At 33.8% G+C, this 14,813-nt stretch overlaps 2 protein-coding genes across 5 annotated transcripts; one reads left to right on the top strand and one right to left on the bottom strand.

Moving 5' to 3' along the window:
• The first annotated feature begins 1,253 nt into the window (after positions 1-1,253).
• LOC131014337 (uncharacterized) lies at positions 1,254-4,781 on the top strand. 4 transcript variants are annotated; one of them, XM_057942286.1, is made up of 3 exons: positions 1,307-1,438; positions 1,947-2,078; positions 3,516-4,781. In XM_057942286.1, the coding sequence occupies exon 3, from the start codon at positions 3,549-3,551 to the stop codon at positions 4,518-4,520; it is 972 nt and encodes a 323-aa protein (XP_057798269.1). In that variant the 5' UTR covers positions 1,307-1,438; positions 1,947-2,078; positions 3,516-3,548; the 3' UTR covers positions 4,521-4,781. The 4 variants fall into 4 exon arrangements, with proteins under 4 accessions (XP_057798255.1, XP_057798269.1, XP_057798263.1 ...); XM_057942280.1 differs by having other exon boundaries at positions 1,947-2,095; XM_057942272.1 differs by lacking the exon at positions 1,947-2,078 and having other exon boundaries at positions 1,254-1,438.
• Positions 4,782-10,054: 5,273 nt separating this feature from the next.
• Positions 10,055-10,847, bottom strand: LOC131014326 (uncharacterized). Its single transcript, XM_057942261.1, has 3 exons — positions 10,648-10,847; positions 10,413-10,553; positions 10,055-10,276 (listed from the first exon to the last, which is right to left on the bottom strand). The coding sequence occupies exons 1-3, from the start codon at positions 10,834-10,836 to the stop codon at positions 10,208-10,210; spliced, it is 399 nt and encodes a 132-aa protein (XP_057798244.1). The 5' UTR covers positions 10,837-10,847; the 3' UTR covers positions 10,055-10,207.
• Between the last annotated feature and the right edge of the window lie 3,966 nt (positions 10,848-14,813).

Genomic DNA, 14,813 nt, shown 5'->3' with positions numbered 1-14,813 from the left:
TATTTATTTAAAAGAATTGGTATTTATTTACAAAGGTTTAAAAGTGGTATTGAAATTGAAGAATGAGGCAAAGTTCGTGACTTATTTTGTAATTTACCCTAAAATTAATAAGGCTAATCACTTGCTTATTTTGATGGATTGAAATTTTGAAATATCGAACCTTTATTATTTATTCCCTCCGTCCCAACGAAGTTGAGTTATATTCTTTTTTGGGCCGTCCCAACGAAGTTGAATCGTTTTCTTTTCTAAAATAAATTAAAGCTATTTTTTTAGTCACTCTCTCTCTTCTAAAATAAATTAAAGTTGAGTTATATTCTTTTTAGGTCCATTAGCTCCTTAAATTTTTGTGCCCAAATTGAACGCCTCACCTTTATTGGGACGGAGGGATTATATCATTTAAGCTAATTTTACTTTATTCTTATCCCATTAAAAGGATGCGATTAAAAAATTCTATTTTTTAAAATAAAAATATCTAATCATACATCTTATTAATCATGGAAAATAAATACTTTATTCATGATTTATTATTTAGGATGCAAAATAAAATTGATGCAAAAAATAGCTAGATGTTTTGGGCCCAATAATTTGGCAAATGGCTTTTTTGGGGAATATCCTTGGTATCGAGGATGACAGAAAAGATACGACCTTGTGGTTGTACATAAACTATCTACTAGGTACGATTTCGACGTATACTTTAAGATATTTGAAAACTAAGTTCATTTAAGTTGTTTTAAATACTTATTTTATTTGTGTAATGGAAAATAAGGAAATATTAATGACTATTTTATCGTATATAAGTAGTAATGTGTAGTGTTTAGAGAAATACTGTATTTACTGTAATTTGAACATTGAATGTATAATACAATGAAAAAAATCAACTAAAAACAAAATTAATTGAAATACAAAATAAAAATAAAATAATAGAGATTAAATTATGGAACTGAAAAGATCTAACATTTTTATAAACATGTGCACTATTACTTCAAATTCACTTAGCAACACAAATCAGACTAGTAATTAGTCATAAGATTCAAATTCAAATCTAATATTGCATGTGAAATTTTATATTTATAATATTTGGATCTGAATCTTGATTTTTTTTTTCAATCCATTTTATGAGTATTATGACTTGGAATTCACTTAACATCACAAATCATACGACTAATTAGTCATGAGATCTAAATCCAAATCTAACAATGTATATGAGTTTTATATTTATAATATTTTAATCCAAATTTTAAATTCGATATCCAAAATTTCCCAAAGCTAATTATATTGGGGCCTTTAATTTGAAGACCGCAAGCCGTGACATAAAAATGTGGTAAATGAATAGAAAGAGACAGAGACATTAAATCTGCTTTGCTATATTTTCTCGACAAAGTCTATCCCCTCACTTTGTTAGCTCACACCTGCGCGATTCCTTCTGCTGAAGATTAAGGTAAACCTCAGTGTGCCATTTCCTATTTCGTTTCCGATTTCCAAACCTTTTAATTTATGCCGAACGTCATAATCTGCGATCTTAAAAATGGAATAATTTGTTGACTGAAAGAAGTGAAGCGGCGTTTATCCTGATTTTTTTTAATGGATTGCTACTGATGTTTTTTTTAATTTATGAATAGCTCTGCATATGCTTGCTACGTAGGCGGTTATAGCTCACTAATGAATATTGGGCAGCTAAAAAGAATTAGATGTATAAAAAAATAATCCAAATTAACGCTTGAAGTGCGTAATTACAGTCTTTTTTGCCTACTTTGTCGTCGGGGAGCTCTGAAATTTAGGGTTTCTGGACGACAATGTTGCGATTCTGGTGACTTTTTCATGAAGTGCACTAATGAACTTAAAATTAGTGGCTAGATTTATTAAATTTTAAGTTTTTTTAACAAGTCTTCACGAAAATTATGTTTTTTTTAGGGCTAAATATCATTGAATTGGTGCTGGAATTGCAGGTAGTTGCTGTGAAACCCCAAATTTCATGGTTTCATGTGTAAAGTACTAGATTACTTGCGGGCATTGGAAGTGTTTTTTAGGACTACTTTGGCCATTCGCCCCGTTATGAGGCCAAGAATGCTACTTCAATAGTTATGGGGCCAAAAATGTATTTTGCTTGTTGATAATTTTTTCTTTTTCTTAATGATAATTATTTAGGATTTGAAAATATGTTAGTTTGCTTAGTAAATGATACTGTTATTGTGGCAATCTATTGCTCCTAAGTGCCAAATATCAATAATCTATGTTGCATAAAGAATTTATGGAGTATGCAATTCTATGGTTGTTAATGGTGGTATTCTTCATACGAATTGCCGGTATAAACTTTAGTCATCGAGTAACTTCTTGACACTAGTGGTGCTGCTTAATAGTACATGTTAGCAAACACTGCATATCCTCAGTGATTAGCATTAAAGTAGCCTTATGCAATGGAGTATAGTTAAACATGCATATTCAACTTTGTCTCTGTATTTTTAAGAAATCTTTTGTAGTTTTGTTGAATATTAGAAAGCTTGTAGGTAGTGGATATAGAGGTTATGTACATATATACAGCTCTATGCTACTTGTAGATTACTGTCGCTTGTCATTTCCTGCTTTCAAATCTTAAGCTTCTATTGGATACTATCTTTTTCTGTTGGCTCTCTATGTTGTTGGGTTGTATTACAGTTACTGTGATCTTTATTACTCCCTCCATCCACTAATTCATGACCTAGGGGAGGAAACACGGATTTTAAGAAAAAGTGTATTGTTTATTAGTTGAGTGGAGAAAGGGACCCACAAAGTGTATTGTTTATTAGTTGAGTGGAGAAAAAGTGTATTGTTTATCGGGACCCACCAATTTAAAAATGTATAAATAGTTACTAAAAATGGGTAGGACATAAATTGGTGGACAGACCAATAAGGAAAGTAGGACATGAATTGGTGGACGGAGGGAGTACAACACATTAATAGGATCAAAGGCTATTGCTTTCAAATCTCACAATTCAGAAGATGGAAAATTAATGATAGTTTGTGTTTTGCTAATATTATATGGAAATATTCTCTTTCTCTTGGTCTATTTATTCTATCTTTGGTTTGCTGCAATGACTCACCAGGAGTATAATTATATCTGTAATAAAAAAACTGATTTGAATGATTATGGATCATAATTATTATGGAGAACCTGATGGCCCAACGACCTTCTGTATATTTTTCTTTAGTAATCTTCGTTACTATTGTATGCAAAGTAAGCTTGGTAGCGCTCCAGAACCGTCATTGATTGGTGAACCAGCATATGTTATGGTCTTATAGATACTTAAACATGTTCATATCGCTCGAAAATCGTGGCTTAACAGGTCAAGTTTTATTACAGTGATTTAGAGGACAATTGGAACTTTTTTTCCTATTTCTTAATGAAAAAAATACAAAAATAAAAAGGTGATGCCGATGATTTTAAGTGTTGCTCACAAAGCTTTTCTTCTTTCTTTTCTCTCTTCTTTTATTTTTTCCGGGTTTGTTTTTATTTATCATTTTACGTTTCTTGGTGGTAGGCAGGGGTGTCATCGTGGGGTCAAATTGTTTGAATGGCAAAATCCAAGAAGATGCGGTCGGAAGTTGGCTCCCGATGCCATGGTGCTACCCTGCATAAGTTATCATCTGGGCGTAAGAAGGCTTGCGGAGACGCACACCAAGAAAAGCAACGACCGAGTGCATCCGAAAAGAAAGAGTGGGACAACGCTGTATGTTCCATCTGCTTAGAGTCTCCTCACAATGCGGTCCTCCTGCTTTGTTCCTCGTATGAGAAGGGTTGCCGTCCCTACATGTGTGCTACGAGCAACCGATACTCCAACTGTCTCGAACAGTACAGTAAGGCCTCCACCAAGGTAACCTCAAACCTCGACACACAATCTTGGGAAGGATCAATTGCTAGTTTTAATTTGTTCGAAGAATCCGGCTGTCCCAATGCTAAGAGTGAATTGTCCGAGCTTCTGTGCCCACTTTGTCGTTCAGAGGTGAAAGGTTGGACTGTTGTGGAGCCTGCTCGTCGGTACCTTAACTCCAAGAAACGAGCCTGCACGCAAGAGGATTGCTCGTTCGCTGGAACCTACAAGGAGATCAAGAAACACGTAAAGGTGGAGCACCCAAAGGCATGCCCTCGGGATATAGATCCTTCGCTTGTGGAGAAATGGAAAAAGCTCGAGAGGGAGCAAGATCTCAGCGACGTGTTCAGCACAATCAGAGCTAATATGCCCGGGGCGGTCGTCCTTGGCGACTACGTGATAGAGGGTAACCATGGCATCTCCGGTGGCGTTTACGACGACGAGGATGGGTTCTTTGAGAACACATTCTTCAGATTTCCAACTCCCGATGGCCGGTGGAGCGACTCTCCGTTCGCTCTAGAGGGCGACTACGACCCTCTCGACGAGGGGTACTTCCGCAGGCTACGCGTTAGGCTCGCCTCAAGAAGCACCGGCCGTAACATCTCCCGGATTGGCCGTCCCCATGCCCGATTCTTGTTCACGAGGCAGGCGAGGAGGTCGAGAGAACGCAGGTAACGTTCCTCTCGTGCTCCAAACTGGGACGTTTTGAGGTTGTTTTTGAATTATCTTGTGTGTACAGCTATTCCTGGGGGGAGTTGCTTTATGTTCTTGAGCATAAAATTTGACAATTATATTTATTAAGTCCAGAAATAGTTAGCACAGGATTTGTCTCACTCATAAAATAAGAAATACTCAGCACAACTTTTTTTTATCAATGTTTGTGCTGTTTCTCTTAATTATTACAGTAGTCCATTCTCTTTGGGCTGATTTCTTGCAGTTTGAGTTTTCTTTTATTCATTTATTTTATTTTATTTTATTTTACCAATATATAATGGGGGTGTTCGATTATTTAAGATTACTTGGAATTCAATTGGCTTGAGATTAATTTTAGGGTTAATTGCCACTAAATTTAAAAGCTTTTTGAGAATTCGCGATATTATCACCAACTTTAAAATTGGCGTATGAATACATGAATTGAGAATTCGTTCTTAATGTTCCCAAAATAAGAAAAAACCCCCAAATTGAAGGTGACGTGGACTATCGTAAATATAGCGTGGCATAGCCGGCGGTGCAAGAAAACGACGTCGTTTCTTTTAAAATAATACGACGTCGTTTTGATTTCCAACAACAATTAAAAATAAATAAAAAATTGCAGAAATCTCTCTCTCTCTCTCTCTCTCTCTCACACACACACACACACACACCTTCCTCGCCGAAAAATTTGCAAAATTTTGCAGTTCGCACACCAACAATCGTCAATCATCTCGCACACCAACAAATCGAAATCTCTCGCACAACAACAATGTCTCTCTCATCTCTTGCCTGATTCTAGGTCCTAGGTAGGGATGTCAATCTAGCCCGAAACCCGTGGGCTGGCCCGATTAACCCGTCACCCGAGAGGGTTAGGGTTGAATATTTTCAACCCGATAAAAGTTACAATCCGATTAGCCTGTAACCGAATAACCCGGCACCCGACAGGGCCGCCCCGACTAACCCGATGGGCTAGCCCGAAACCCGAATACTTAATATTAAATATTTAGATATAAAAATAAAAAAATGATAAAATATTATAAAGTCTCATCATTTCACTTTTTTGTATTTTTTAGATGCTTTGTTTCTATGAATTCAAACTATTGTTGGATATTTTATTATTTTTTCGTTAACAAAGTTGAACATTTTATTGTTACCAACTTATTTTATATGTTATGCAATCTTGATGTTTTTTTCAATATCTTATATTTTTGTATTTCATGCTTGCTATATGGAGTAATTTATATCTTTGATTTTTATGTACTCCCTCCGTCCACGAAATAAACTCCCAGTTGGGGTTCGGCACGGAGACTAAGAAAGCTGAAAAAGGTGGTGTAAAAGACTAAAAGGGTAGTGTTTATGTATTGTGATTACTTTTACTAATCTTTAACTAGCAATTTGATAATAATAATAATAATAATAATAATAATAATAATAATAATAATAATAATAATAATAATAATAATAATAATAATAACAACAACAATAACAATAATAATAATAATAATAACAATAATAATAATAATAATAATAATAAGGATAATAACATAATAATAATATAATAATAATAAACAATAGTAGTAGTAGTAATAATAATAATAATAATAATAATAATACGTAATAAGAAGAATAAGAAGAAGAAAGAAGAAGAAGAGAATAGACAAGAAGAAGAATAAGAACAAGAAAGAAAAGAGCAAAGAAGAGGAGAAGAGAAGAAGAAGAAAAAAAAGAACAAAACAACAACAAAAGAAGAATAAGAAGAAAAGAATAAGAAGAAGAAGAGAAGAATAAGAATAAGAAGAAGAAGAAAAGAATAAGAAGAAGAAGAGAAGAATAACAAAACAATACGAACAAGAAAAGAAAAACAATAATAATAAGAAAAACAACAACAATACCAATAATAATAATAAGAATAATAATAATAATAAATAATAATAATAACAAGAATAATAACAATAAGAATATAATAATAAGAATAATAAGGATAATAATAATAATAATAATAATAATAATAATAACAACAACAACAATAACAATAATAATAATAATAATAATAATAATAATAATAATAATAATAATAATAATAATAATAATAATAATAATAATAATAATAATAATAATAATAATAGTGTCAAATGGCCACATTGAACATGTAAACACAATATTTGGCCACTAATTAAAAAAACACAAATTATGGCCATTAATTAGGCAATATGCCTAATATACCCCTAATTGGGCGGACTGGGTAGGGTCAGGAGCGCGGGTCGCGTGCCGGGTAGGATCAGGCACGCGGGTCGGGTTAGGCACTTATGGCACTATTAGTGCCATAAGTGCCAACGAAAATTTTTTTTACTCCCCCTGCCCTGTCTACCCCCCAGACCCCCGACCCACCCACCCCCAAGCCAAAAGGAACTTTTTAAACACTTTCCCTAGGGTTTAGATATTCCATTTAGGGTTTAGATTATCCATTTAGGGTTTAGATTATCCATTTAGAGTTTAGATGATGTTGTTGTTTCTATATTTGTTCTGCATGTTTGGCACTTATGGCACTAATAGTGCCATAAGTGCTAAAAAGACCATTTTACTTTATTTTATTTTGGATTTTCGTTGGCACTTATGGCACTATTAGTGCCATAAAATAAAATAACAAAAGTAAAATTTGATTTATTTTTATCTAGGAGGAGTAAAAAAAAATTTGTTTTTGGCTTGGGGGTGGGTGGGGTCGGGGGTCTGGGGGTAGACAGGGCAGGGGGAGTAAAAAAAAATTTCGTTGGCACTTATGGCTCTAATAGTGCCATAAGTGCCTAACCCGACCCGCGTGCCTGATCCTACCCGGCACGCGACCCGCGCTCCTGACCCTATTCAGTCCGCCCAATTAAGGGCAAAAACGTCCCAAAGCTATAAAAATGGCCAAAATTTATGTTTTTTCAATGAGTGGTCATAATTTGTGTTTTATGATCCATTTTGGCTATTTCAAAATTTTACTCTAATAATAATAATAATAATAATAATAAAACAATAATAATAATAATAAAATAATAATAATAATAATAATAAATAATAATAATAATAATAATAATAATAACAAACAATAACAATAACATAACAATAATAATAACAATAATAATAATAATAATAATAATAATAATAATAATATATGAATAATAATAATAATAATAATAATAATAATAACAATAACAATAGTAATAATAATAATAATAATAATAATAATAATAATAATAATAATAATAATAATAATAATAAGGATAATAATAAGGATAATAGTAATAATAATACTAATAATAATAATAATAAAATAATAATAATAATAAAATAATAATAATAATAATAATAATCATAATAATAATAATAAGAATAAGAAGAATAATAATAATAATAATAATAATAATAATAATAATAATAATAATAATAATATATATAAAACAACAATACTAATAATAAAATAATAATAATAATAATAATAATAATAATAATAATAATAATAATAATAATAATAATAATAATAATAATAATAATAAGTAATGGTGGAATAAAGTGGGCCCAATAGATAAAAGTGTAGTAAATTTAAAAGCAAGGGAGGGTATAATTGTCCAAAAAGCAGAGTATGAGTTTATTTCGTGGACAAATATTTAAGGGCAAGTAGGAGTTTATTTCGTGGACGGAGGGAGTATATTTTATACATTATACATTAGATCATTAAAAATAATAAAATACAAATGATTATATTATTTTACGCATTTAAGCCGACTAGCCCGATGGGCTAACCCGAAACCCGAACGTTTAGGGTTAGGGTTGAAAATTTATAACCCGACAAAATCCCCAGTCCGATTAGCCCGCACCCGATTAACCCGAAACCCGATAGGGCTGGCCCGAAACCCGGTGGGCTGGCTCGATTGACATCTCTAGTCCTAGGGTTTCAATTTGGGGATAGAGAAAGCCGGCGGCGCAACAGCAGAAAGCCACCCACCACCGCTTTGCAAATCGCGGGTTCTAGGGTTTCGATTTGGGGGTGGGAGAAAGCCGGCAGCCCACCTGCAAAAAGCAACCCACCGCCGCTCTGCAACGCGGCCTCCCTTCCTTCAACTCGCCACCCCAAAACACGGCCCCCCTCTTCAAATCGCTGCCTTCCTCTTCAAATCGCCACCTTCAAATCATGGCCCCCATATGCAAATCGCGGCCCCCCCCTCTTCAAATCGCGGCCTTCCTCTTCAAATCGCCACCTTCAAATCACAGCCTCCCTCCGCAAATGTCGGCCTCACTTTCTTCAAATCTCCTTCCCTCTCTTTCGCGCGCAGATACCTTCTTTCGATTTTGAACGTCGACGGTTGTGTTTGGGGATGGGGGTAGATGGAAAAGGTGAAGGTTTGGGGAAGGAGGTAGGCTTGGGGGGTGTTTGCAGGCCTGGAGTTTGGGAGGTGGCGCCGGGGGTTTGGGGAGGTGGTGGTTGGGGGGTTGGGGAAGGGGGTAGGTTTGGGGATGGGGTATTAGGGTAGGTGATTTTTATTTTTTTTAAAATTAATTATAAATAAATAAAATTATTAAAAAATTAAAATAATGACATGTATAGCTGATTTGGCATGAAATTGACATGTCATAGGTATTTGCCATGTCATCTCGCCGGATTTTTTAATTTTGGGAACATTAAGAACAAATTCTCAATTCATGTATTCATACGCCGATTTTAAAGTTGGTGAGAATATCACGAATTCTCAAAAAGTTTTTGAATTTAGCGGCAATTAACTCTTAATTTTATTATAGAAAAGATCAAGATTAATCCTATTTGACATTGTCCGAATCCGGAAGTATCAAGTTAAGTCCATTCAACCAACAACATATTATGAGATTTCATATCTAATATACCAAATTGAATACCATAATAATAGTTCTGATTGCAACGAAAATCATGGAATTTATTGAAATTCCGTGGGTTCCTTCAAGTTTCGTAAGTATTTTTTTTTATCAGGCAAAGTCATGTTAGATGTTAGTAATTAGTTCCCCATCCACTCCAAGAACCACCACCTTATCTCTCCATTCACCAAATCCACCTTATATCTCCAATCTCCAATTCGCTCCCAAGAGGGATCGAACCCGGGTCACTTCACTTAAGTGAGGACCCGGTGGCCAGTGGGCTAAGCCCCATGGTTAAGTTTCGTAAGTATTGCTAAGTTCGTGTTTAATTCGTTTAATTTCGAGTCAAGTTCGAAGTTAAATTTATGGAATTCAAGGTCCATTTCCCTAATTATAATCGGTAAATTAGTTTGAAAATAATTATCACCACTTTTTCTAATTTGTGCGACTCTTTCTTCACTCACCAAATATATAATTATTTTTTCTTAAAATTCATGCCGATTTCCTTATGAAGATGTTTTTATTATGGACAGAGGGAGCAACCTATACCACAATTTTGTAGTAACTTTTATATTTTTGAATTATTTCACGAGTATATTAACGAGCTTATTTATAAAAAAAAACTAGTACTCCATTGTACCGAACTTGTTCACATAAACAGATAAACTCGTTGTTCTAGACTCCAAATGTTATTAGAGTGTGAAATTACAAAAATAAAATAAAATAAAATCATCTAATATTTTGTTTCGTCCAAATTCGAATTAAAATCCTCCAATCTAAATAGTAAATCTATTGAAATTAAATCAATGAGTGGCACCACTGTTGCATGTCCAAGCCCCAGATATCTTCTTCAACAAGCACTTCAATTTCTTCTGCGCAAAATTAGAGAATAAAAATCCCAATCAATATTTCTTTTCTATCTCTATCAGATAAATGAACAATAGTTATTATATGCAAAATGAAATCTTTTAATTTCTTTTCCAAACAATAGATTCATAAATTACTCACACAAAAATGAATTTTTTTTCTTCTTCCGTTGCTCCATCTCCCTTCACCGTCTATTGATTCATACTTCCACAACCTCTTCACCCTACGGAATTGCGAAAACAATCGTCTAAAGCCTTCCCCGACCACAGCCCATCTCCGCTTCTGTAAAATAGGCTGAATTAGAATACACAATTCCAAATTAAGAATAACATTATGAATATATTTATACATATAAGAAATAGTATAATATAATCACCTTTGATTTTGGCCTCAAATTTTTAATTAATGGCCTCTTTAACTCCTTTGCATGCTTGAGCTCCTTTGTATATGCAAGGAGGTGGGCACGCCGATCATAGCATCGTGATTTAGAAACGCTGATTCTGTTGATCCGATCAATTTTCTGATTGGATCGAAGAATTTTTGATTCCACATAAACGCTCATCATCACTCCATTCTCATTTTGCCTTATTCTTTCCACCATTTTTTGTGCTGTTACGTACATGAATATATTTTAAATTTTTTTAATCTTTAGTATTTAGACGATACGGTTACTTCGGTTAAAAATGATGCTATAATTTGGCATGTTAGATTGTCGACTGGAATATATGCTGTTTTTCGGAATTTGTTCAATTATGAAAGTCGTCTTGAGATTAAATTTCTTTAAATGGCTCAGAAAAATCACTAAATTTTCACTCTTCATAACGACATTCGTATTAATATATTTTTTTTGAGGCGTTCGTATTAATATATTTTAATACTATAACATATTGGGTAAAGGAACTTTAAATCTACCAACCATTATACTATTAGGGTGTGTTTTCTTGTGGGAAGATGAGCTATGATGCACGGATTCTTCAAAAAATAGCACAATGTAGTATCGGATACGCATATGGTGCAGGTGCGGGTGCGATTCGCGTGGGATTCGCCAAGTGGCGAATCCTCCAAAAAAAAAAAAGGGATTTGCGAATTGGCTGCGTGCACCCACGAATAGGGTGCGTTTTGGGCTCTTTTGTAATTTTTTCAATTATTTTTGGGCTCTTTTGTAATTTTTGAGTTATATTTGCATGCAATTTGAAACTTTTACATGCAATTTTTTTTCATTATTTTTGGTCTCTTTTGCAACTTTTGAAGAACTTCATTATTGAAACTTTTAATTTGACTTATATTTGCAATGCAATATTTAATTTATAAATGTTCTTTTCTTTTTTCAATTTGATTGGTCACGTATAATAAAATATATATAAATATAACAGTCGTATCCTTCACGAATCGCACTCTATAATTTTTGAAAATCCGTATCCCCGCACCCGAATTGTATTGCTCCCACACCCGCCCTCGCACCTGTGCAAAAGTGAAGATGAAAATTAATAAAAAAAAAATTCTCTTTTAGATATCTCATTTCTTTTCTATTGTTTCTTATAAAATAGAATTTCACTCTTTCTCATTCATCATTTTCACTTCAAAGAGAGATAATATTATTACATTAAGAATTAAGGGATAACATTATCCTTCCTTAAAGTGAAAAAAAATGAATGAGAAATGATGAAATTTTCTTTTTGTAGGGAACAAGAAAAAAGAAATGAAGAATTTAAAGGGGGATTTTTTTGGGTTAATAGTCGTAAAATACACCAACTATTTTGAGATTTGCATATTGCACATGACCTTCAAAATTAGCCCCAGAATACATGACCTTTCAATTTAATCGCAATTTGCACCCGCGTTGACTAACACTTTGATCGGTGGTGACGTGGCCGTCGGATTTTGTTGACGTGGACGCACCGGCGATCAAGTAAAACGACGTCGTTTTTGTCAAGCTTTTTTAAATAAAAAAACAAAAAAAAACATGAAATCTGCAAAACGTCGTCGTTGACCTCTCTCTCCCTCTCTCTGTGGCCCATCCCTCTCCCCCCGACTCCTCTTTCTCTTTCTCGACCAGACTCGCCGAAGGTCCCGCCATTGCTGTCACTCCTTGAAAATTATACCATGTTTCTCATATCACAAACCTATTCTCGCCAGCAACAATAAATCCAAATAGAGATGTTTTGAATTACACACATTGCGCAGATATAGAGAGATGGCGAGTAGGAGAGGCACATGCGAAGAAGAAATCGGAGTTAAGGGAGGAGGAGAGTATGAAGAATCCAGAGCACAAAGAATCAAGGAAAACATGGAGAGAATGAAGAGCCTGGGTATCGCTGCCCTTTCCAACCAGCTCCTCAAGAGTCGCCGCAAAAACAAGCGCCGCGTACCTTCGGATGATCCTCCGCGCCGCTCTTCTAGATCCCCAATCCAGACGCTATCACCGAAAGAAAGGAGGAGGCGTAGCGTCGATATCCAGATCTGAGACGGAGGCGGTGGCCTGAGGTGGTTAGTTCCCCTTTTCCCCAAAACTCTAGATCCCCAAAACTCTAGTGTTTAGTTCCCTTTTTCCCCAAAACTCTAGATCCCCAAATCTGGTGGAGGGCGGCAGATCGTGGGGAAAGAGGAAGTCGCGGTGGTGGGGCGTCAGAGCGGGGCTGCTTCGGTGGCCTCGGATGCTCGGTGGTCGGGAGAGGAAGTCGCAGCGGCGGGGCTGCTTCGATGGCCTCGGATGCTCGGTGGATGGGAGAGGAAGTCGCAGCGGCGGGGATGAACGGCGGCGGGGCAGGAGATTGAAGAAGAAGACATTTTTCTTTATTTTTTTTATTTTTTCTCCTTATCAAAACGACGTCGTTTTGAACGCGTGGCATTCCACTGTGTAAAAAATGCCAAGTGTAATGCCACGTAGTTTAAAATTTTTTCCACGTCATTGCCGGTCAAACATAAGAGTGGCCGGAACTTTCGCCGGGTGCAAATTGCGATTAAATTGAAAGGTCATGTATTCTGGGGCTAATTTTGAAGGTCATGTGCAATATGCAAATCTAAAAATAGTTCGTGTATTTTCCGGCTATTAACCCGATTTTTTTTTTTTTGTTATTCCTCCTTTTTCTATGGTAAATTTATCAATCAAAGAGTGTTCTCTTTAATTGTAAATTTATCATGAGAAAAAGGAGGGATAAAAAAATTCACTCTTTAAATCACTCCTTTATTTTTCCTCATTTCCTACAAAATAGAAAGTGACTCTTATTCATTACTTATTTTCACTTTCACGATGGATAATATTATTCTCCTTAAAATGAAAATAATAAATGAGAAATAATGAAATCTATTTTATAGAAAATTTTTAAATAAATAAATAATTTTTTAATATTACTCATTTTTTTATAATAAATTTATTAATAAAAGAGAATAGGCCTTGATGTTGATGTAAACTATCACAAAACCAATAAAATGTCAAGGGTGTCAATTCTAAGCTGACGTGGGAGGATCAAAATGACACTCTTCGTTTCCACCTCATTTTTCATATACAGTAACGTTTCGTGAAATACACAATAATAGTTACAGTTAATAAAAATAAATATACATATATAGAGAGAGAAAGAGAGATAATTTAATGAGAATCATTTTCATCTAGGTTCGAATAGGAAAGAAGAAAAAAAAAATCACCATATTATTGTTAATAAATTTTATTAACTTGTTCAATACATTATTTTATTTATTGTAAGTTGTTAAATCTAGACTATAGATATCAGTGACCATGGTCTATAATTTATCTTATATTCTCGCATTCCATTGATAATGACTCACTTTCTTTTTTCGTTTGTTCCATTAATAATGATTCGTTCCAGAAAATAAAACCATATTCTCCCACAAAAAATTACGGGATTCCACAACTTTCTATTATTTTTTATTCTTTAATCACTCTTCTTAATAATAGTGCCGAACAATAATTCATCATTATCAATTAGACGGAGGGAGTAGTATATCAATTATCCGGATGAGATGATTTCTCACTCTTGTGTGTGTGTTGGCCTAATGATAAAAGTTAATGCTCAAGACCTAAAATCCTGGGTTCGAATACTTCTCCACACAATCTTTGAATTTCTTTCTTTCCTTATATTAGAATGAGGTGCTTTCTCCTTCTATCCACCACCCCCTTACATGTAACTGCTTTTAAAAAATCTAAATATATTAAATGAGATCATATATTGATTTAGTGTTTCTTAAAATAAATTATAATATATAATATGCTATTATTCTATAATAATTATATAATGCCCTATAAATAATTATTCATATATAAAATAAATAAAAATACATAATTTAAAAATTAAAATATTAAAATAAAGAATAAAAGAAAAATTAAAATGTTTAAAATAATTTTTTTAGTTTCAAGGAATACATAAAATTATAAATTACTTAATATGTTAAAACTTTAAATAATCGCAACTTGTTCATTTTAAATCAATTTATATATCAATTAAATGTCATTTTATGATCTTTCATTAAAGACATGTTTTATTCAAATATATTAAATGAAATGAAAAAAATGCCCTAAAAATA

Source organism: Salvia miltiorrhiza, chromosome 1 (genome assembly GCF_028751815.1).
Source record: "Salvia miltiorrhiza cultivar Shanhuang (shh) chromosome 1, IMPLAD_Smil_shh, whole genome shotgun sequence".
Taxonomy (NCBI): Eukaryota; Viridiplantae; Streptophyta; class Magnoliopsida; order Lamiales; family Lamiaceae; genus Salvia; species Salvia miltiorrhiza.
This window is presented reverse-complemented; position numbering and strand designations above follow the sequence as displayed.

What these genes read in the sequence shown, in the direction of transcription:
- LOC131014337 (XM_057942272.1), top strand. Translation starts at nt 3,549, where the DNA reads ATGGCAAAATCCAAGAAGATGCGGTCGGAAGTTGGCTCCCGATGCCAT.
- LOC131014326 (XM_057942261.1), bottom strand. Translation starts at nt 10,836, where the DNA reads ATGATGAGCGTTTATGTGGAATCAAAAATTCTTCGATCCAATCAGAAA. An exon ending in ATTTGAGGCCAAAATCAAAG is followed by an intron (nt 10,554 to 10,647) that starts GTGATTATATTA and finishes CCTATTTTACAG; the next exon opens with AAGCGGAGATGGGCTGTGGT. An exon ending in GAAAAAAAATTCATTTTTGT is followed by an intron (nt 10,277 to 10,412) that starts GTGAGTAATTTA and finishes AATTTTGCGCAG; the next exon opens with AAGAAATTGAAGTGCTTGTT.